The following is a 23,095-nucleotide window of genomic DNA, read 5'->3' as shown; positions in this document are numbered from 1 at the left end:
TGTTGCAACTAACTGAGCCACCCTACCAGGGCCCCACTCTATCTTTAACCTCTTATCTTACCCCCTCCCAACACTCATGTGCTCTTACATACACGTGAACACACATGTGTATGCAAATGCACATACACATACCACCCCACCCCCCCAAACACACATTCAAACCGTTCATCTCTTCTTTCTATCTGTCTGCTAAGCACAATAGCACCAGGTAAAAGTCAGCAGAGACAGTGAGGAAATCTAAGGTGCTGGGACACACGGAGGTGAAATTTGTACTTCATGGTGTCTTGACCTCAGCTTCTGGAGATGAGGCACTGATCTGCTGACCTGCTCCCTCAGGGCACTTTGGTGGTGGGTTCTCACAGTGAGAGCCCAACCCTGAGACAGGGGTTCTCAGAATGGGGCTTCTGCAGTGTGGGCTGGGGGGTTGGTTCTGTGACCGGGGACCTGCTCAGGGTGTTTCTCCCGAGGGGGTGTGCAGTGTGCGGAAGCTCTGTAAAGCCCCCACATAACCTGGGACTGTGTGAATGTTGCTCTCACTCTCCCTGTCTCCCTGTCTTCCCACCCTCATCACAGTTCATCGTAGGCCAAAGGACTGGGATGATCTCCTAAGCTGCCAGCCAGCTGGTGGGGGGTGGGGGGGGGCACCCTGACTCAGCCAAGGGAACGCAGGGGCCAGGACCTCTTTCCCTCCTGGGAGCCCTCAGCCCCAGCCTGTACATACTCAGAGGCATTGAGAGCCAGCGCTGTCCAGTAGGCTTCCATGGGGGCTGTCACCACGGCATCAAACAGTACCTCCCGCACCAGCTCCTCGTCACCTGGACGCAAAATCAAAGGAGACCAATGTACTCATTTCCCCCATGACTATAAGCACAGCTCACCTGCCCTTTTGAAAACCCTGGCCTTCACGGAACAAGATGTGCCTCATAAACATGTGTCCGGAGGGTGTAAATTACCTACGTGGATTTGAGGGAGTCGCTGCACCTCTCCCAGCCTTCATTTCCTCAACCCCAGACAACATGTGAGTAGAATTGAACGACCACTAAGGCTCTTTCCAGTTCTAATGTTCTGTGAGATTATAGAATCCCTCAGCGACATCAGGCTTTGTTGGTGCGCAGCCCGCCCTCCATCTCAACTCGCATCCCTCTGCTTCTCGGTCATCGCCCTCACACTCGCTGGCCTTGGCAGTTCCGTGAATTTGGATTTGCTGAGAGCCTCCACATAGGCTCTCCCCTTGGCCAGGATGCTCTTTCGTGGAGGCTCTCTTTTCCCTCACTCTCTTTAGGGTATTTACTTTTATGGTGGCGAAAGTCATGTAACACAAACTCAGCCAACTTAAAGCATGCAATTCAGTGGCACTTTTTACACTCACAACGATGTGCAGCCATCACATCTAACTCCACAACATTTTCATCACCACCATCACCCTGTACCCATGAACCACTTGGGTGGTAAGTGACACTGGCTGACAGAGGTGGCCCTCCCTGACCCCTTGTTTGCAGCAGTCCCCATCTTTTCCTGTACAGCACAATCTGTAACAACCTACACCTACACACACAGGCTTGCTTCTTCATAGAGTGGTTTCCCCATAAGATTATGAGCTCCCTGAGAGCAAGGGCCTCGCTTGGTTCGGGCATCTCTAGCTTCAGTGCCTGCTCCAGGCCTGGCACAGAGTGCATGCTCAGTACAGATTGTTCATGGAATGAATGCTGGGACTCATAGAAAGTGGAGTCTTTTCTTGCTGGTGACATGTGACAAAATGACCTGCTCCTTCTTCCAAAGAGAAAGTACCATGCTGAGGGTGTGTACTTTCACAGTTGGGTTAGTGGAGGGGAACTTAAGGTTAGTCTGAGAACCAGGTGTTAGAAAACACTCACAGACACAGGCTGTGAGAGGCTGTCTGGTCAAATGCTCTCCTCTGCAGAGACGAGGACGGAGTGTCAGCTGCTGGCCCAGGCCCACTGCTAGGTGGTGGGGAGACAGGTCTGAGGGCTAGGCGGATGCCTTTACACTGTGGGAGTGTCCCTTCCGAGCCTTACAGTGCTCAGGTGAAGGAGGTTTGCAGAGATCCCAGTCCCTGACATGGGGATGTGCTCATGTGCCCTGTTCCAGGAGCACTTAATCGTCAGGCTGTCTCTGCTTTGTCTTGGGAAGTCTCCCTGTCCTCCTAGGCCATCAGTGAGTTCCCCGGATAGAGCTACCTGGCAGCCCTCCCCTAGCCCCAGCCCTCCCTTGCTGCAAAGTCATGAGCTGCAGGGTCCCAGAGGGAAGCCCTCATGGGCGGGCAACACGCACACTCCAGGTCTGGGTCCTCCCCTGTCAGAAAGCGGACCATAGCCTCCCGCTGGCTGAGCTTCCGGTGGTCGGGGTCAATATCCGTGATACAGTAGATCCTGGAATCCAGAGGAGTCAAAGTTACCTCAGAAAATCCTGCCCCTCTTCCTCCCTCCCTCCCGCCTTCTCCTCCTCAAGTGCACTGACTTCCCCACTTACCAGTCGCTGGCCAGGGTCAGGTCTGGGTGCAGCAGGTCGTGCAGGCCTGCAACCAGAACTCACACTCAGTAGGACGCTCGCCCCAGGTGAGGACGTGCACCAGAACTGTTTAGAATCAACTGCTGGGAAGCTTCTTCAGGGAAGGGCTGGGTTTACTCTTCCTTTTCTCAGTTCAGAGTAGGGCTGGGCTGGGTTTAAACAGACCATGCCTTTGTCCATGTTGCTCCCCACTCCCTGAAATGTTCTTTCTCCCCATTACCTCATGTCCAAATCCTAACTATTAGTTCTCCCTTGAAGGGGCTAATACTTTGAAACCAGTGATTTCATCTTCATTGTACCCGACTGAGCTAAATGGCCAGTTAAAAGGTGATCCCAGAGGTGGGCCATGTCTGTTCTGTGTAATCTCTGTAGCCTTGTGCCCAGCCCAGCACAGCACCTACACTGACATGGGCTCCATACATTTGTTGAATGAATGAATGAATGAATGAATGAATGAATGAAAAGCACCCTACTGAGCACCCTCAGTGCTCAAAACTAAATAGGTGCTCAAATTGAGGTTCGTCAAATTGAATGCAAGGATGATGGCAACGCCAAGGGGGCATGCGCGGCTTCACTAAAAGAGGTTCTAGGCTGACATAGACGCAGGCAAACAGTCAAAGGGTGACACTCCTGTCCCCACAGGAAGCCCAGTTGATTTTAAGCCCCTGGATCACTGGCTGGTCCTACCCACTGCAGTGGGTGATGGAGGGCACCCATCCCTGCAGCAATGAGATGGGATATCTGGGAGAGGAAGAAGAGCACAGGGAGGAGGAAGACACCGCGGGCAGTGAAGTTTGTTTTGGGGCCGGCGGAAAAAGGAAGGAGTGTTCCAGCGTCAGGACACAGGCTGTGAAAGGGTGAATTCAGGGGACGTGGGAGCACACAGCTGGGCACATAACCCAGCCTGGGTGTGGACAGGAGTCCTGGGAGGCTCCTGGGAAAGTGAGGTGTACACTGGGCCTGAGGAGTGGGTCCGAGTTAGCTGGGATCAGAGGGCGGGGCTGGAGAGGAGAGCATTTCCGGGGAGAGTGCAGTGATGGGAAGACTTGAAGCCTAGTGTGTGGGGAAATGAGAAAAAGCAGAAGGCCGGTGAAGGTCCTTTACCAGCAAAACAATCCATTTCTAGAAAGTTCCCTCTGGCAGAAAGAAGTTCAAAGAAAGGAAGAGGCAGGAGACCCGCTGGAGGCGGCTATGGCTACCTGGGAGAGAGGGGACAGAGGCTGTGGCAGAGAGGAGAGACAGGTACATTCAAGGGATGGTAAAGGGGAATGGACAGAATACGGGCTTTGAATAGGATTGTGACCACATCTCTCAAGGATGCCCTGAGCCCTGGATGTGGGTTTTGTTCTCTCAAGGTGCCCAGGCAGCTGCCAGTCATGAGCAGGTTGCGTTAGAGAGGGTGGGCCCTTCTCTGCATCCTCCCCACCATTTCCCGCCATCCTTCTCAGGCTCACTTCCCATGAGCTCCCTTTATGGGTTGCATTGTGTCCTTCAAAATGATATGTTGAAGTCTTAACCCCCAATACCTGTGAAGGTGATCTGATATGGCAATAGGTCTTGGCAGATGTATTCAAGTTACAATGAGGTGCCTGGTGTCCTCATAGGAAGGGAAAACAGAGTCACACCAGGGGAGAAGCCATGTGATGATGAAGGGGACATGGAAAAGTTGCAGTGCAAGCCAAGGACATGGGGGCCAACAGGAGCTGGAAGGGGCGTTGGAGGCAGCCTGGCCGGCAGAACTGTGAGGGAATACTTTCTGTTGTCAGGGCCACCCAGTTTGTGGCACTTTGTACAGCAGCCCAAGCAAATGGCTACAGATTTGCTTCCTCACTCTCCCCAGCCTCCTTTCTCATGCCTTCCGCAGTCTTCCGACAGGTTAAATTGGGCTTTGTTCAGAGAAACACATCCCCTGGAGGCCCTCTGGCCCAGCAACGCCTGCCAGGACCTGGCAGTGCGAAGTTGGCACACCTGAGGCTCTGTCGGTTTTGATGGCTGACTGGCAGATGCTGCACACCCAGGGTGCCCGGACACGCAGACTGTCCTCCCTGTAGCCCGGCTCTGATAGTCTGCCCTCAAGACCAGGACCTGGAGCCCGTCAGGCCAGCTCTGGCTCCTGTTGGTCCTGCTCAGTATCCCAGGAGCATCCATTTTCCCCTCCAAACTGTCATCTGTACATGGCGCCGACCCACCTTCTTCCACAGATGTGTTCCCCAGGAGGATGTGTTCTCCGTGGCCCTGGGACAGCACCACTCCCAGGCTGTGGGGAGAGCAGAGAACCCGGGTCCTCATCAACAGCGAGTACAAGTCAACGTCCGGTCCATGTCCTGCCCTTCACCAGCTCTAAGTGTACGAACTGTCCACATCCAAGCCCCTTGCTTCCCTCAGGACTGAGGCAGCACTTCTATTTTTACATCAGCCTTTCTTCCTGAAAAGGTCCAGGAAATTCTCCTCGGCACCCATTTTAATCAAGTTACACCCTGAACCTCTCAGGAACCCGCTGAAATGTGGAAAAGTCTCTAGGTCTCACAGGGCTCCCCACATAGAAGAGTCCTTTCCCAACTGGTGAATCCCACGATGCCTTCCTCTCTCTCCTGGCAGAACATTGCTTTTGAACCTTGGCCAAATATCTCAATCACCGAGAGAGCTTCAAAAGACACTAGCGTCTGGGCCCTATCCTAGGAATTCTGAGTAAATTGGTTTGGTTTGGGCCTGGACATAGGCAATTTTATAAAATTCCTCAGGAATTCTAATGAGCAGTCAGGGCTGGGAGCCATGCTTTATTGAGAAATGAGATAATTCAGAGATAAAGGCTATTTGTTTCCTAATCTGTATATTACCTGGAGTTAAATATTTATACTGCTGGAGGAAACCTAGGAGTTCTTTAAATTTGATCTTTTATCTAACAATTTCTTACAACTGCATGCATTAAGATCTTTAAGTAGATTATGCCATTCAATGTTCACAATACCGCCAAGAAGTACCTAGTATTACAACCCTCATTTTACAGATGAGGAATCTAAAGCACAGAGAGGTAAAGTAACTTGACAAAGGACACACAGCCTGTAAGCGATAAAGCTGGGATTTAAACTCAGGCAGTTTGGTTCCAGACTCTGCACAATAGGTTACACCGGAAAAGCAGGACTAGATCTCTTAAGTTTCCTGGATATAGACCTGGGTCTTTTTCTGTTGCCACAAAACTGCCAACTATGAGTAAATACATCCCCCTCCCTGAAAGTTCTTCCCTGTGTTGTTGATATTCATGTTCTATTCATCCTTCCACTCCGCAAACAAAACATGCATCCTCACCTGAAAGGTGTGTCACTGATGTCTGTGAAGAAGTAGTTATTGGTCAGGAAAAGAACTCTCTTCTGAAAGAGAAAACAAAGATGTTTGCTGGAGAGGAGTGGCTGACCATGCCACCCACCTCCTTACCTAAAGCCCTTGGGGTTTCACCAGCTCTGTGCCATTTCTCTCACTTCTTACCTCTTCCCTAACCAGCACCAGCATGCCTCATCTCTGGACACCACAGGCAGACTCATCATCGCAGGCCCAGCAGCCTTTGGGGGTGGCCTGACTGAAGGACCAAGGGCTAGACCTGTGCTGTCCCATAAAGTGGCCATGGAATGAATGCTACTGAACCTTGATATGTGCAAATAAGGAAATGAATCTTCAAACTTCAGTTAAGGAAAATTTAAATTGACATCACCAATGTGGTAGTGACTATTGTATTGGACAGTGTGGGTGTAGACTGATTCTAGGCTTCATATGGGACCAGAGTGGAATATTTATACAGTTGGAGGAAATCTAGGTGGTGCTAAAAGCTTCTGTCCACCTACCCACAACCCTTCCCTTTCTTGAATACAGCCTAGGGAGTGGGGTCACCATTCTCTCCACTAAACCTCTCCCAGTCCATGTCACTCTTTACAACTCTTTTTTCCTTTCAAAGCTGCTTCTCTCAGGTTTCACTTGCATTTGCATAAATTAGAGCATTAGGTAGTGTATACAGAGGCTATGAATCAGACAGATCTGGATTTAAGTTGTGTGCTCTGAGGTAAATTACTTCATTTTTCTAAGCATCAGAATTCACATTTGTAAATAGGGGTTAACAATAGCTTCTCTTGCCTATGGTTGCTCTGAGGTTGTATGTTTTTAATAGATGGGAGTCGGTCCAGGGAACAGCAGGGCTTGTGCTGGCTCTGAAGTTCCATGGAGTGTCTGGTCCACAGACTCAAGTTTCTGTCTTTGGGAAAGCCACATGTTCCAGTTGGCTCAGGAACTGTTATTTCTCTCACTTCTTTCTGGCTTTTCTTGTACCTTGGAAACTGGAGCAAGATGTTGGAAGGGAGCTCTGTTGTGGTTAGAGCATTGGCTGGAGCACCAAAGAGTCACGGGCTTGATTACCTGTTAAGGGCACATACCGGGGTTGCAGGTCTGATCCCAGGCCCCAGTTGGGATGGGTAGGGGAGGCAACCAATTGATGTGTCTCTCTCACATTGATGTTTCTCTCTCTTTCTCCCTATGCCCCTCCGACCTGGCAACCATCAATTTGTTTTCTGTATTTATGAGTTTATTTCTGTTTTGTTTGTTCGCTCATTTTTTTTTTTTTTTTTTTTTTTTAGGTTCCACATGTAAGTGAAATCATACAATATTCGTCTTTCTCTGTCTGACTTATTTCATTTAGCATAGTACCCTCTAGGTCCGTTGATGTTGTCACAAATGTTATTTCATTATTTTTTATGGATGAGTAATATTCCATTGTATATATGTATCCACTTGATGGACACTTAAGCTGCTTCCATATATTGGCTATCTATTTATATAAAAACCCTGGGTGTAACATCACAACTGAGGCTCGACCAATCAGAAGGAAGTCAGTCCTGCAGGGGTTGTCTTGGAAACAGCTGCACCCTCCTTGAGCTGTTTCCCTCGAGGGTGGCCAGGTTTCAGGCAGGACCCCGCCCTCGCCCTCGGAGCGTGGATGCACTGAGTCCTGGGTCGCATTGCCAAGGGCTGTGCCCTCCCCGAGCTGTTTCCCAGGAGAGCGAGGTTTGAGGCAGGAACCGGCCCTCAGAGAATGGAGGCATATCTTTATAAAGTTTTAATACATTATATTAGAGGTCGTGGTAGTACTGTTTTACCCACAGCATTTACAGGAATTGCTGCAAATTTACTTCTCGGGGGAAGCACCTTTCATTCCCAATATAAATTACCCATTCCACTAAATGAAACTTCAATTTCTAGACTCGATATAAAGAGTGAAGTTGCTAAAACTATTAAAAAGGCCCAATTTCTCATTATTGATGAATGCACCATGGCATCCAGTCATGCTATAAATGCCATAGACAGATTACTAAGAGAAATTTGAACGTTGTATTTGATGGGAAAGTTCTCCTTCTTGGAGGGGATTTTCTACAATGTCTCAGTATTGTACCGCATGCTATGCGATTGGCTATAGTACAAACAAGTTTAAAGTACTGCAATGTTTGGGGATGTTTCAGAAAGTTGTCTCTTACAACAAATATGAGATCAGAGGATTCTGCTTATAGTGAATGGTTAGTAAAACTTGGAGATGGCAAACTTGATAGCAGATTTCATTTAGGAATGGTTATTATTGAAATCCCCTGTGAAATGATTTGTAATGGATCTATTATTGAAGTTACCTTTAGAAATACTATATCTTTAGATAATATTAAAAATATATCTAAATGTGCAATTCTTTGTCCAAAAAATGAGCACGTTCAAAAATTAAATGAAGAAATTTCGGATATACTCGATGGAGATTTTCACACATATTTGAGTGATGATTCCACAGATGATGCTGAAAAGGAAAATTTTCCCATTGAATTTCTTAATAGTATTACTCCTTCGGGAATGCCGTGTCATAAATTAAAATGGAGAGTGGTTGCAATCATTATGTTATTGAGAAATCTTAATAGTAAATGGGGTCTTTGTAATGGTACCAGATTTATTATCAAAAGATTACAACCTAACATTATCAAAGCTGAAGTATTAACAGGATCTGCAGAGGGAGAGGTTGTTCTGATTCCAAGAATTGATTTGTCCCCATCTGACACTGGCCTCCCATTTAAATTGATTCAATGACAGTTTCCCGTGATGCCAGCATTTGTGATGACATTAATAAATCACAAGGACAAACTCTAGACAGAGTAGGCATATTCCTACCTGAACCCGTTTTCACACATGGTCAGTTATATGTTGCTTTCTCTCAAGTTCAAAGAGCATGTGACGTTCAAGTTGAAGTTCTAAATACTTCATCACAAGAGAAATTAGTGAAGCACTCTGAAAGTGTTTTCACTCTTAATGTGGTGTACAGGGAGATATTAGAATAAGTTTAATCACTTTATCAGTCATTGTTTGCATCACTGTTGTTTTTATGTCATGCTTTTGTTGTTTTCATATCATGTTTTTGTTGTTTTTATATCATGCCTCTGTTGTTGTTATATCCTTTTGTTACTGTTTATTTATTAGTAAATGTATATATTATTTCCATATACATTTTACTAATTTCCTTTCATCTCTCACACTTCTATTATAGAGAAAGGGCAAAAAGCAATATTAAAATATTTCCTCTAATTAATTCCCTTTTAATGTGCACAAATTTTGTGCACCGGGCTACTAGTTGTAAATAATTCTGCAATGAGCATAGGGATGCATATATCTTTTCAAATTAGTGTTTTGGACTTCTTCAGTAAATACCCAGAAGTGGAATTGCTGGGTTTTTCTTTGTCTCTTGTTACAGCCTTTATTTTAAAGTCTACTTTGTCTGATGTAAGTATTGCTAACACAGCTTTTGTTTCATTTTCATTTGCATGAAATATCTTTTTCAGCCCTTCACTTTTAGTCTGTGTGTCTTTCAATCTGAAGTGAGTCTCTTGTAGACAGCATTATGTATGGTTCTTGTTTTCTTAGCCATTCAGCCATCCTATGTCTTTTGATTGGAGCATTTAATCCATTTTCATTTAAAATAATTATTGATAGATATGTAATTATTGCCACTTTATTATTCATATATTTGATCTTTTCTTTTTAATGAAGTCCCTTTAACATTTCTTATAATACTGGTTTAGCTTTTTTTTTTTTTTTTTTGGTCTGGGAAGCTTTTTAGCTGTCTTTCTATTCTAATGATAGCCTTGCTGGGTAAAGTGATCTTGGTTGTAGGTTCTTGTTTTTCATCACTTTGAATATTTTGTGCCAACCCTTTCTGGCCTGCAAAGTTTCTGTTGAGAAATTAGCTGACAAACCTATGAGAGCTCCCTTCTTATTTGGGTCCCATTTTATTTAGGACTCTCTGCACTTCCTGGACTTGTATGTCTATTCCCTTTGCCAGGTTAGGAAAGTTTCCCATCATAATTTCTTCAAATAGGTTTTCAATCCTTTGCTCTCACTCTTCTCCTTCTGGTACCACTTTGATGTGAATGTTGGTATACTTGATTTTACCCCTGAGGCTCTTTAAACTATCCTTATTTTGTGGTTTCTTTTTTCTTTTTTCTGTTTTGATTGGATGTTTTCCATTACCTCGTCTTCAAAATTGTTGATTTGATCCACTGATTCATCTAATTTACTATTGATTCCCTCTAGAGTATCCTTCATTTTAGTTACTGTACATTTCATTTCTGACTGGTTCTTTTTTATGTTTCCTATCTCTTTGTTCAAGGTCTCACCAAGTTCATCTACTCTTCCCCTAAGTTAATTGAACATCCTTATAACCAGTGTTTTGAACTCTGCATTTGGTAAATTACTTGTCTCCTATTGTTTAGTTTTTTTGCTGGAGTTTTGTTCTGTTCTTTCATTTGGGACATGTTTCTTTGTCTTCTCGTTTTGACTGACTCATGTTTGTTTCTCTGTATTGGGTAGATCTGCTATGTCTCCTGGTCTTGGCAGAGTAATTTATGTAGAAGGTGTCCTGTGGGTCCCTATGGTGCAGTCTCCTGGTCACCTGAGCTGGGTGTCACAGGCCTGTCCGTTGTGTGTGTTGTGTGTGCCCTCCTGTTGTAGTTGGGCCTTTATTGCTATTGGCACATCAGTGGGAGGGATTGACTCTCAGGCTGATTGGCTGTGAGGAATGGCTGTGATTATAGCTGAAAAGCTATTGTGTAGGGGCTGACCCCACTGAACAGGATTCACTTTATTAGGGCTCTGGTGCCTGCTGAGTCCACCCTTTGGTATGTCATTTGTGGAGGGTCTGGGTGGTGCTCTGTTGTGTTCTTAAGCACACCACCAGGTGTGTTGGTTTTGGGGCCTCTTGGGAAGAGATCTGGTGCAAGCCAAGGTCAGCTGCTACCTATGCCCAGCCCGGGGCCTGTTGGTATGAGTTATAAAGTGATCTGCAAATTGTTGCTGCTTGCACTGGGCTTAGAGGTGCCTGGGAGAGGCTGTCACTGGTGCCAGGCTTGGACTGTTCAGCAGCAGGCATGGGGCCTGCCAAGGTCAAATGCTGCTTATTTGTAGTTTGTGGACCTTAGAGATTTTAGGAAAACCCACAGCATGAGCCGAGACAGGCTGTTTGTATGGAAAAGCTGCTCAGAGAGGCTTGAGTGGTCCTGCAGGTTGGGTAGCACAGGATCTCAGAATCACCAGCATGGAAGTACAGTATTAAACAGGTTGATGGAGACTCAGGCTTGATGCCTGCCTGTCCCTGCAGGTTATGTTGAGGGAAGGTTCAGCAAAGGAACAATGGCACCTACCAGCTGCCTTTGAGCCCTAACCCTGAAGCCAGACAATTCAGGTCCTCCCCTTTGTCCCTGTTGTTTTTTGAGCTGCTGCCCCAGCGGGTGAGTTTGAGTAAGTCTGAGCATGGGCCCTTTAAGACCTGCAGTGCCTGGACTCCAGCAGCCCTTGTCTCATCCAGTTGCAATCACCACTGTTTTTTATAGCTAGGAATTATGGTGACTTCTATTCCCAGTACTGGAATCATGGGCTGGGGAGTCCAGTGTGGAGATGGGACCTCTGGCTCCTCATGGGGCACCTCTGCACTGAGATATCCTTCCTGATTCTGTACCACCACACATGGATGTGGGATCAGCCTCTTCTGTGTCTCCACCCCTCCTACCAGTCTCAACATGGCCTTTTCTTTATATCCTTGGTTGTAGGACTCTGTTCAGCTAGCCTTTAGGTAGTTCTCAATGATGGTTGCTCTGTAAGTAGTTGTAACTCTGAAGTGGTCATAGAGGGAGGTGAGCACAGCATTTATCTACTCTACCATCTTGACCAGAATTCCTATCCAGTAAAAATTTCATTGCAGATACTGTACTATTTGGTTCTAAAAACTGTATTTGGTTCTTGTGGTCATTTCATGCTGTGTCAAATTAATGAAGCTGGAACTACATTTCCAAATTCACTTCCCTATATGATTCCAAGTTTGAGTTGGCCAAAAGAGAAGTTTGCAAGAGATTTTTGGGCAGACATGAAGCAGCAACCAGTTTACACACTAAAGGAAAGTATCAGGCACTTGTAGCTTGCTCTGAGCTGTTGGCTTACCTTCTTGGCCTGGGTAAGCAGCCAAGCTTCCTCAGCTGCCACTGGATCTCCTTCTGTTTCTCTGAGACCTGAGCCCTGTGAGTGTGTAGCTCCACGTGAAGGGCACTAGCTCCTTCTGCAGGTCACTGACTTCACTGTGGGTGGACTTTAGTTTTTCCTCCTAAGTTCCTGTTTCTCTTCATGGGTTCCAGTTTGTTCTTGCTTTTCCCATATAGCTTCCAGTTTTCCTTCCAAACTGTGGTCCCTGCTGTCCTATGATGACTTTAAGGTCGCACGACAGCCTTCTGTAGACTTCTTCACCAGCTCCCACAATTTCATAAGGTTTAACACCATTTCAGTTATAGTGGTTCTGCTCTTTTTTTTTTTAAATATATTTTATTGATTTTTTTTTACAGAGAGGAAGGGAGAGAGATAGAGAGTTAGAAACATCGATGAGAGAGAAACATCCATCAGCTGCCTCCTGCACATCTCCTACTGGGGATATGCCCGCAACCCAGGTACATGCCCTTGACCGGAATCGAACCTGGGACCTTTCAGTCCGCAGGCCAACGCTCTATCCACTGAGCAAAACCGGTTTCGGCTGGTTCTGCTTTTTAATCAAATTCTATCATTTCTCTGCTGAGATTCTCTAACTATTCACTCATTATGACCATCGTTTTAAAATTCCTTGTGCAAATTTATCATATCTGCTTTAAAGTTCTTCTAATTCTAACAGCTGGGTCATCTCTGGGTCAGTTTTAAGACTGCTTTTTTCCGCCGAAACCGGTTTGGCTCAGTGGATAGAGCGTCGGCCTGTGGACTGAGGGGTCCCGGGTTCGATTCCGGTCAAGGGCATGTACTTGGGTTGCGGGCACATCCCCAGTGGGGGTGTGCAGGAGGCAGCTGATCGATGTTTCTCTCTCATCGATGTTTCTAACTCTCTATCTCTCTCCCTTCCTCTCTGTAAAAAATCAATAAAATATATTAAAAAAAAAAAAGACTGCTTTTTTCCTCTTAACTATGTGTCACATTTTCCTGTTTCTTCACATGTGTAATGATTTTTATTGTATACTTGCTGTTGTAAAAAATAGGTTGTAGGCACATTGTCTTCCTCTGAAGCGTGTTGGTTTTTATTTTATCAGTAGATAGATAAATCATTGGCAAGTCTCCTTGCGCTTGTGGAGGCTTGGATTTACATTTATTTTACGGTGGGTGTGTTTCAACTTTGTCTTTAGGTTTAGGGTGAATCCCTGGGTCTTGACACATGGTCTTCACTCCTAAAGTGTAGCTCTTCTGTGCTCATAAAGGAAATCCTGTGGTGGTTGCTAAGCTTCTTCACCTCAGTGTGACTCTGACTCCAAATTGTCCCCACTCCCATAGGCGACAGCTGGAATCCTCTTCAGCCTTAGTTTCTGCCTGCTTTTAGTCACTTTCATGTGCCTTTGCATGTTTATTTTTTAATATATTTTCCAGATTTATAATTGTCCTCTGCTGGAAGGTTAGTCTAAATGCAAGCTACTCCCTCATGACCAAAATCAGAACTTTGAAGTTATCTTTTAAGACTAAAGCTAAAGGAAAAGAGAAGGAGGAGGTGGGGTATTCCTGAATCCTCTTAACAGAAAGAGAGAGCTGGAGAGGTTTGGAGGATGAAAGTAAAGAGATGTCATAGCAATCTCTTCTTTCTTTTTTTTTTTTAATTAAATCTTTATTCAGATTATTACATTTGTTCCTCTTTTTTCCCCCCCATAACTCCCCTCCTCCCAGTTCCCGCCCCACCCTCCACCCTCACTCCCCACCCACTGTCCTCATCCATAGGTGCACGATTTTTGTCCAGTCTCTTCCCGAATCTCCCACACCCCTTTCCCCCCCAAGAATGGTCAGTCCATTCCCTTTCTATGTCCCTGATTCTATTATAATCACCAGTTCATTCTGTTCATCAGATTATTTATTCACTTGATTCTTAGATTCACTTGTTGATAGATGCATATTTGTTGTTCATAATTTGTATCTTTACCTTTTTCTTCCTCTTCCTCTTCCTCTTCTTAAAGGATACCTTTCAGCATTTCATATAATCCTGGTTTGGTGGTGATGAACTCCTTTAGCTTTTCCTTATCTGTGAAGCTCTTTATCTTACCTTCAATTCTGAATGATAGCTTTGCTGGATAAAGTAATCTTGGTTTTAGGTTCTCGGTATTCATCACTTTGAATATTTCTTGCCACTCCCTTCTGGCCTGCAAAGTTTCTGTAGAGAAATCAGCTGACAGTCGTATGGGTATTCCCTTGTAGGTAACTGAGTTTCTTTCTCTTGCTGTTTTTAAGATTCTCTCTTTATCTTTTGCTCTTGGCATTTTAATTATGATGTGTCTTGGTGTGGTCCTCTTTGGATTCCTTTTGTTTGGGGTTCTCCGCGCTTCTTGGACCTGTAAGTCCATTTCTTTCACCAGGTGGGGGAAGTTTTCTGTCATTATTTCTTCAAATAGGTTTTCAATATCTTGCTCTCTCTCATCTTCTGGCACCCCTATAATTCTGATGTTGGTACGCTTGAAGCTGTCCCAGAGGCTCCTTACACTATCCTCGCATTTTTGGATTCTTTTTTCATTTTGCTTTTCCGGTTGGGTGTTTTTTGCTTCCTCGCATTTCAAATCATTGACTTGATTCTTGTGCTCCTCTGGTCTGCTGTTGGGAGTCTGTATAGTATTCGTTATTTCAGTCCGTGTATGCTTAATTTCTAGTTGGTTCCCCAATATAAGATCGAGGGTCTCATTAGTTTTCTTGTAGATCTCATTAAGTTTATCGGCGGCTTCTAAACAGTTCTTGAGAGACCTTAAAAGTGTGGTTCTGAACTCTATATCTTCCATTGACAATTTTGTCCTGTTTCTTTGTCTCCGCATTTTGTTATGCTTCCTTGGTGCACCCCCTCGCAATCTCTTCTTTCAATAGATTGCCTCTCTTTGCTGGGAAATTAAAGTGTGTGTGTGTGTGTGTGTGTGTGTGTGTGTGTGTGTGAGTGTCACATGTACCCTCCAGCTTTCCGTAGTTCCCAGCACCCCCAGGATTGAGGCTTGTTGCTTCTCTCACTCACATTTCTGAACATGACCTATCTGGCCCCATAGGTTTTTGGGTTTGTGAGTTCTGCTCTAAACCATGCTGAGTTTGCTACTATTGTCCTTGGTCATGTCACCATGGTCACCTGACTGAAGTTTAGGGGAGATTTAGAAAGGTCTGAAGAATCTGTGGGAAATAGGATGCATGAAAAATCCCCTGGGAAAATGGCAAAACAAGGTATCACCTGCCAGGAAGATGGCTTGAGTGAAAAGAGATATCCCCACGTGTTTTAAGAAAGTTTCCCTTGGCCTAGACCTGAGGAGTGCTGCTACTGAGGATCATGCTTGCCAGGTGAGATGCGCCCCTGAGCTGAGAGAGGACTGGGATAGACTGACTGGCAGGCAAGAAAACAATGCAACTGCTTGTGACTCTGACAAAGAGAGGACATGCAGGAGAGACAGAGCCGTTGGTAGTGAACCAAGTGGAGCACCACTGGGAAGCATGGCATCATTGTAAACCAGAGCAGTGAGAGGCTGGACTCCACCATGGTGGCCTTTATACCAGCAAAATGCACCCCCCCCCCCCCCCCCACACAGTGCAGGTGCAGTAGCTTCTGGCATGAGCGTAGAGAAAGGAAAGATTAAAGAGGAGAGTTTTGCTATGATGAGGTAGAGGGAGAGGAGAAGATAATGAATTGTAAAGGTAGAATAGCAATGCTATTCTAAAGAGAGTCTTGAGAAATCTTTAAGGCGGGAGAGTGAGCTGAGAATTCAGGGCCAGTCCTACAGTAAGGCTTTATACAGTAGTGCTCCAGAGTGTGGTGTCTAGAATTGGACCCTGGGCAAGTCTTTAACCTCTGAATCTCCTCAACTGTAACATGGGGATAGGATAGTACCTTATGAGGTTCTGTTCTCATAAGGTTGTGAGTACTGAGTGAGCACATCAAGTGCTTAGTACAGTTTCTAATAAATGTTAGCTGCCATTACTACTATTATTTTATTATCCTACCTAATAATAGAGAAACATGGTAATTAACCATAACTTTGCTACCCTTCCCATTGGCTAATCAGCGAGACATGCAAATTAACTGCCAGCCAAGATGGTGGCTGGCAGCCACGCAGCTGAAGCAAACAGGAGGCTTGCTTACTCCAGTGAGGAAGGAAGCCAAGGTTCCCCACCTGCTGCAGCCCAGCTCTGAGCTCTAGATGCAACAATGTTGCAATTATAAAAGCTAAACAAAACCAGAAGCCTGCTTTCAGCTGCCAGCAGGCTCAGAGCTTAGAGTGCCAGTGATGGCAACAGAGTTTCAATTATAGAAGCTAAACAAACCCAGATACCTGCTTTCAGCCAGCCACAGCCTCAGAGCTGGAGCCAGCTCTCAGCTCCAGTGACAGCCATAGAAGGTAAATAAATCCCAGAATAAAAAAAAGAAGCTGGGAGCTTCAGTTGCACGCCAGCCTGAAAATGGCCCTCAGCTCCTCACCCAGACTGGCCAGGCACCCCAGTGGGGACCCCCATCCTGAAGGGGGTGTGACCAGCTGCAAACAGCCATCAGCCCCTCATCCAGGCTGGCCAGGCAGCCAAGCGGGACTTCCACCCTGATCCGGGACACCCTTCAGGGCAAACCAGCTGGCTCCCACCCGTGCACCAGGCCTCTATCCTATATAGCAAAAGGGTAATATGCAAACTGACCCTAACAGCAGAAAGACTGGGAATGACCGGTCACTATGACACACACTGACCACCAGGGGCAGATGCTCAATGCCGGAGCTGCCCTCTGGTGGTCAGTGTGCTCTCACAGTGGGGAGCTCTGCTCAGCCATAAGCCAGGCTGAAGGCTGCCAGTACAGCAGTGGTGGTGGGAGCCTCTCCTGCCTCCTCAGCAGCGCTAAGGATGTCCAACTGCAGCTTAGGTCTGCTCCCTGCTGGCAAGTGGGCATCCCCCGAGGGCTGCCGGGCTGCCAGAGGGATGTCTGATTGCCAGTTTAGGCCCAATCCCCTGGGGAGCAGGCCTAAGCCAGAAAGTGGTCACCCTCAAGGGGTCCCAGACTGCGAGAGGGCACAGGCCAGGCTGAGGGACCCCTTACCCCCGAGTGCACAAATTTTTGTGCACCGGGCCTCTGGTTAATAATAATAGTAGCAGTTAGGAACAAACTCATCCATGTTACGAAATCTCCATCATAGTTGTGACCATGATCATCATCACCCTACTTCTTTATGTCAAGAATACTTTGTTAAGTTGTCACTTGGATGGTTTATTAGGAGCAATGGACACATTTCAAAGGGAGGGCATGGGGTTTTGGAGAAACTCAGGCTGCCTGCATCTGGTTAGGACTCTCCCTTGGTGGATTTGAGAAGTGGGAAGACAGCTTGAGAAAGAAAGGACAGTGGATAAACCACACCCATTTCATAAGCTGGTCTATATTCCACATAGTATAATCACACTCAGATCTGTCCTAAAGCTGCCGTGTACCATGGGCATGTTAACATTTTCATTGTAGCATAAAAACAAGTCCTACTTAATGCTCTGGCAGGGTTGGGCCGGTGAGAGCGCCCTTGTGCCCTTCTGCATGTGAGTGGGAGTATGGTTGGGATCAAGGTGGAGGCTTATTGAAGAAACATCTGTTTTTTTGGATCAGAAGACGCAGCTGCTGCAATTGATGGTATCACACCACTGGTGCTGCCCAGTCTGCCTAAAGGAGGCCCTTTCCTGCCCAGAACCTATGAAAAAAACAGCTGCCACGGAAGTCAGATATTGGTCCCAGTGAGAGTTAGTCTGTGCATCTCAAAGGAATACAATGAATTGCTTTTCCTTCCCAGTGCTTTCTTATTTGGCTTCCATGGAGGTCTGTGTTTGTAGAAGAACTTGGGTCTAATTGTTGCAGACAAATGCCTGTGTTCTTTTAGCTGAGACAGATGGGCAACAGGAGGAGGAGGTGGGAGTGGTTGTGAGGGAGGAGGTGACATTTGTAAATATGTCAAGGGACAATGAAAATTCACTGAAAATGCATTGGAACCTTTTAAGTGAGAAGGTGAAATGATCTTTTATAAATGATGTGCGGGTCTGTGAAGACAGTAATAGTGTCAGTGAGGGTATCGATGCTTGAGCATCTGTGGTTACAGTGGATAAAAATCAGCTATGGAGAATAGCAATTATTTTTAACCTCTTCCCATATAACATGTTTTACAGGAGCTGCTAACAATTTGCAAAATTAACTGTCACTTTTCTTCTTTCCATCACAAACAGCAAAAGGGCTAAGTAACAGGCAGCATAAGGAAGAAAGAAGAGTTGTAAAAATTTGGGCTACCAACTGCCTTGCTCAGTAGTCACCTAAGAGTCCAGCCTTGATGTGAGTGACAGTTCCTTGGCCAGATGCTTCTATGGGGCCAATGCCTTGGATATGCTTGCTAATCAAGTCCTCTAGGTACAGCAAGCTCTCAAGTCTTAAGCTCTAATTTATCTAAGTCCAAGTTCCTTGTCACCATCCCAAACCTCAATTAATGGCAATGCTGCCTCTTGGGACCAGAGCCTGGCTCTTTCTCTCTAGCACCTTACCCCTTTGTCCAGCGGAATCTTCACATCCATAGAGAGAGAACCTGTTTCCCCATTGATCATGGCTGTTCTCAGCTTTAAGAGGAAAGATAGTGGAATTAGTTCCTTGACTCACCCTGCAATGTGGAGCTTTACTGACCAGATTGGAGGTAATCCTTAGGAACACTTTTGGTTCTTCCCCTTTTCCTCTGAGCAGAATACTGAGGGGGACTAGAGACTAGCTTCTAGGTACCATTTATCTTATAATTCTGGAAATTCACTAAGTTAGTGTTCCAAAGTGGACTGGTATAAGCAGGAACATAGTGTCATATTACTGAGACATAATTTCCTCTAGGGTGAGCTACTGACACCAAAGCCAGACTAAAACATCACTCCAACTCCAACTCTGTAGCTTGTAGACATGAGCTTATTCAGCCTTAGTAATCCTTGTGAGTCAGAAAGATATTTTTATAGTTGTTTAAAGAATTGCCCATTATAGTAATGATTTCTGGTTTGGGCTTGAAAAGGCTCCATCGAGAAGTATAGTGGCCTCAGAGCTTCCAGCCATGCAGTTGGCTCATGTATTGGCCATAGAGCCCAACCAACTTCTCCTTTTCCCACTTTCCCCACTCACGATTTCAGCTCGGTCCTCCCATTCCACTTCAGAGAGATCCACGCTGTTGTAGTTAGGTTTGGGTTTTAGTTTCTTCCCCTCTCTGTACTAGAATGGGCAAGTCAGAAAGAAAAACATGAGGTTAACCTAAGCCCTGCTCAAGTTTCATCTCTTCAACAAAGCCTTATGGTTATATTTATAAGATCAAAGAATCTCAGTGATTCCTTAAGGTTATCTGGGCCAACTTGTAACCCAATGCAGAGCTTCCCTGTCAACATTTGTGATAGATGGTCTCATGGCCTCTGAGTGCATATTTCCCATGGGAGGAGCTCCCTCTTTTTGAGTCAGCTTGTCATGGTTGTGGACAGCTCTCAAACAGAGCTGAAATCTGCCTCTCTGTAACTTTTACCCACTGGTCTTAGTTCTTTCCCTGGAGCTACACAGACTATCTTCCCTTTGACAACCTTTGAGATTTCTGAAGATGCTTGTCATCCTAAGACTTCATTTCTCCAGGCCACACATTTCTAATTTTCAAATGCCTCAACTCCCTCTAAATATGTTCTACTATGTCAGTGTCACTCCCAGAATGGAGTGCCTAGAACAAAAGTCAGTATTTCAGGTGGGTCAGACCAGTGTGGTGTGTGGCCCAAATATCACACTGCTCTGACTGATGCCTCTGCTTCTGCTGGACTTCCAGGACAGCCATGAGAGCCTGACAGCACAAATAGAGTTTTCACTCCATTAAATCCCCTGGGCCTTCCTCATGAGGCACACTGTTAAATTACATCTTTACAATCTTACACTTGAGCATTGAGTATTTGCAGTATTTCCAGGCATCCCTAATATATTTCTTTTTGTTAGTTTCAGCCCATTGTTTTAGTAAAATACTTTCTGAATACTAATTTTCTCGCTTAATGTATTAGCCATACCATCCAGAATTTGTGGAATCTTTCTGTGTTCTCTTTTGTTGATATAATTTTTGAGTGGTCAGAGCCAAGGACAGACAGATTCTGCAGTGCCCAATAATGACCTCTTTCCAGCTTGACACACAGAGCCATTAATCAACACTCTTTGAATGTTATTCTTATTTTCTGGCTATGACTCTTCTCTCTCTTTCTCTCTCTCCCCAAGAAATTATATGCTATTAGGTGTGTACTACTTCCCATGTTTAGTTTAGTAATAGGTCAAATAAAGGAAGAGAATACACTTCCAGTCAAGATGGCAGCATAAGTAATTGCAACACTCCCATCCTCCCACAACCACATCAAAATTACCACTAAACTACAGAATAATCATCATTCAGAACCACCTGAATGGAAGTCCTACAACTAGGTAACTAAAGGAGAAACCACATCGAGACTGATAGGAGGGGCAGAGACACAGAATTGGCTGGTCCCCACACCCACATGTGACAGATAAAAATCAGGAGGTACCCCCTGAGGAGCGAGGGGTCCCAGTCCCACACCAGGTACCCAAACCCAGGGTTTCAGTGCTGGGAATAGAAGTCCCCATACCTTCTGACTGTAAAAACTAGCTGGAATTGAGGCTGAGGGCTGCTGGAGTCCCAGGCATTCCTCATAAAGGCGGGGGGGGGGGGGGGGGCACACACAGACTTACTGACTTATTCCATCTGAGCTCCTTAGCTGGGATAGCAGCTCAAAAGGCACCAGGGAGGAACTGAATAGTCTGGCATCAAGGTGAGAGCATTGGGGCAGTTTTCTCTAAGACAGAATTGCTGACAGAGGCCATTGTTCCTTTGATGAGCCCTCCTCTCACAGAGCCAGCAGGTGGGTACCATATCTGAGTCTCCATCAAACTGGTTATCACTGTTCATCCTGCTCTGGTAATTTTCTGAGACCCTGCCCCACCAAACTTGCAGGCCCATCCAAGTTGCTTCCAGTGACTTTTTCATACAAATGGTCTGCTTTAGACTTTCCTAAAATCTCTCAAACAAGCAGCATCTGTCCTTAGTGTGCCCTGTACCTCTTGCTAAGTGGCCTCAGGCTTGGCATTAGCAGTAGCCAGCCTTGGTTCAAATCTTGGCCTCTCCTAATTACCTCAAGCCCAGCACAAATAGCAGCCACCTGCAGATTACTTTGTAGCTCATGCTGGGTTGCCCCAGGCAGAACACAGGCAGGAGGAGTTGGCCTGCACCTCCAGGGAGGCCCCAGAGTCAGTGTACCCAGTGGACAGCTCTAGATCATGTTGAAGCATGACACACTTGAGAGATGGACTCAGTGGGCACCAGAACGCTGATGAAGTAAGTCCTACTCTGTGGGGTGGGTCCCTGCACAGCTGATCCTCCACGGTGGACAAGGGTCTCAGCCAGTCCTTGCAGCCGATTAGGCTGAGGGTAAATCCCTCCCAATGACATGCCAACAGCAATCAAGGCTCAACTACAACAGGAGGGTGCACATAGCCCATATGAGATGTTGCGGGTGCCCAGCTTCAGTGATTGGGAAAGTTGTGCCACTAGACCCTACAGAACACCTACTGCATAAGGCCACTCTACCAAGCCGGGGAAATATAGCAGCTCTACCTAATACATAGAAACTAACACAAGGAAGCAGTCAAAAGGAGGAGACAAAGAAACATATCCCCAATGAAAGAACAGTATAAAACTACAGAAAAAGAACTAAACAAAATGGAGATAAGCAATTTACTAGATGCAGAGTTCAAACACTATTATAAGAATGCTCAATGAACTTAGGGTAAGAGTAGTTGAACTTAGAGAAAACTTCAACAGAATAAAAAAGGACAGGGAAACCTTAAATAGAACATGGAAACCATAAAAAAGAACCAGTCAGAAATGGATATACTACTTGAAATGAAGAATAATTTATAGGGAACCAATAGTAGAGTAGATGAAGCTAAGAATCAAATCAGCAATTTTGAATATAAGGAAGCAAAAAACACCCAATCAGAACAGCAAAAAGAAAAAGAATTTTTTTCTTTCCTTATTTTATGACCTGAACTTCTTTCTTTCTTTTTAAGGTCATTTATTTATTTATTTTAATTTTGTATTGTTTAAAGTATTACATATGTCTCCTTTTCCTCCCACTGACCTCTCCCCGGTCATATACACCCCCCAGCACATGCCCTCATCCTCCTACAAATTTTTAGAAATGAAGACAGTGCAAGGAATCTTTGGAACAAGTTTAAGTACACCAACATTTGCATCATGGGAGTGCTGGGAGGAGATGAGAGAGAGCAAGAAATTGAAAATCTATTTGAAAAAAATAATAACAGAAAACTTCACTAACTTGATGAAGGAAATAAACATACAAGTTCAGGAAGTGCAGAGAGTCCCAAACAAGATGAACCCAAAGAAGCCCACACCAAGACACATCAGATTAAAATGCAAAAGGTTAAAGACAAAGAGAGAATCTTAAAAGCAGCAAGAGAAAGGTAGTTACTTAGTTACCTACAAGAGAGCTCCCATAAGACTGTCAGCTGACTTCTCAACAGAAACTTTGCAGGCCAGAAGGAATTGGCAAGAAATACTCAAAGTGATGAAAAGATGCTCAATTAATATTTGACAAAGGAGACAAGAACATACAATGGAGTCAAAACAGTCTCTTTAATAAATGGTGTTGGGAAAATTGGACAGATACACGCAAAAAAATGAAACTAGACCACCAACTTACACCATACACAAAAATAAACTCAAAATGGATAAAGGACTTAAATGTAAGATGGGAAACCATAAAAATACTAGAGGAATCCAAAGGCAACAAAATCTCAGACATATGCCAAATCAATTTCTTCACTGATACATCTCCTAGGGAATTAGAAACTAAAAAGAAAATAAACAAATGGGACTACATCAAAATAAAAAGCTTCTGCAAAGCAAAAGAAACCATCAACAAAACAACCACTGCATGGAAGAACATATTTTCC

At 45.2% G+C, this 23,095-nt stretch overlaps 1 protein-coding gene across 1 annotated transcript in view; it reads right to left on the bottom strand.

Annotated features, from left to right (window-relative positions):
• The window catches only part of CACNA2D4 (calcium voltage-gated channel auxiliary subunit alpha2delta 4), a 126,686-nt gene that overhangs the window by 67,368 nt on the left and 36,223 nt on the right, over positions 1 to 23,095 (bottom strand). Inside the window, exons 17-23 of the mRNA XM_036298956.1 lie at positions 19,217 to 19,303; positions 18,607 to 18,678; positions 5,836 to 5,897; positions 4,719 to 4,786; positions 2,491 to 2,536; positions 2,293 to 2,390; positions 722 to 815 (exon numbers count right to left, since the gene is read on the bottom strand). Of these exons, the coding sequence (XP_036154849.1) occupies positions 722 to 815; positions 2,293 to 2,390; positions 2,491 to 2,536; positions 4,719 to 4,786; positions 5,836 to 5,897; positions 18,607 to 18,678; positions 19,217 to 19,303 (527 nt within the window). The remainder of the gene's footprint in view (positions 1 to 721; positions 816 to 2,292; positions 2,391 to 2,490; positions 2,537 to 4,718; positions 4,787 to 5,835; positions 5,898 to 18,606; positions 18,679 to 19,216; positions 19,304 to 23,095) is intronic.

This window comes from Myotis myotis, unplaced genomic scaffold (genome assembly GCF_014108235.1).
Source record: "Myotis myotis isolate mMyoMyo1 unplaced genomic scaffold, mMyoMyo1.p scaffold_m19_p_3, whole genome shotgun sequence".
In the NCBI taxonomy this organism is placed as follows: Eukaryota; Metazoa; Chordata; class Mammalia; order Chiroptera; family Vespertilionidae; genus Myotis; species Myotis myotis.
Note: the sequence above shows the minus strand (reverse complement) of the source record. Positions and strands in the feature narration are given on the sequence as shown.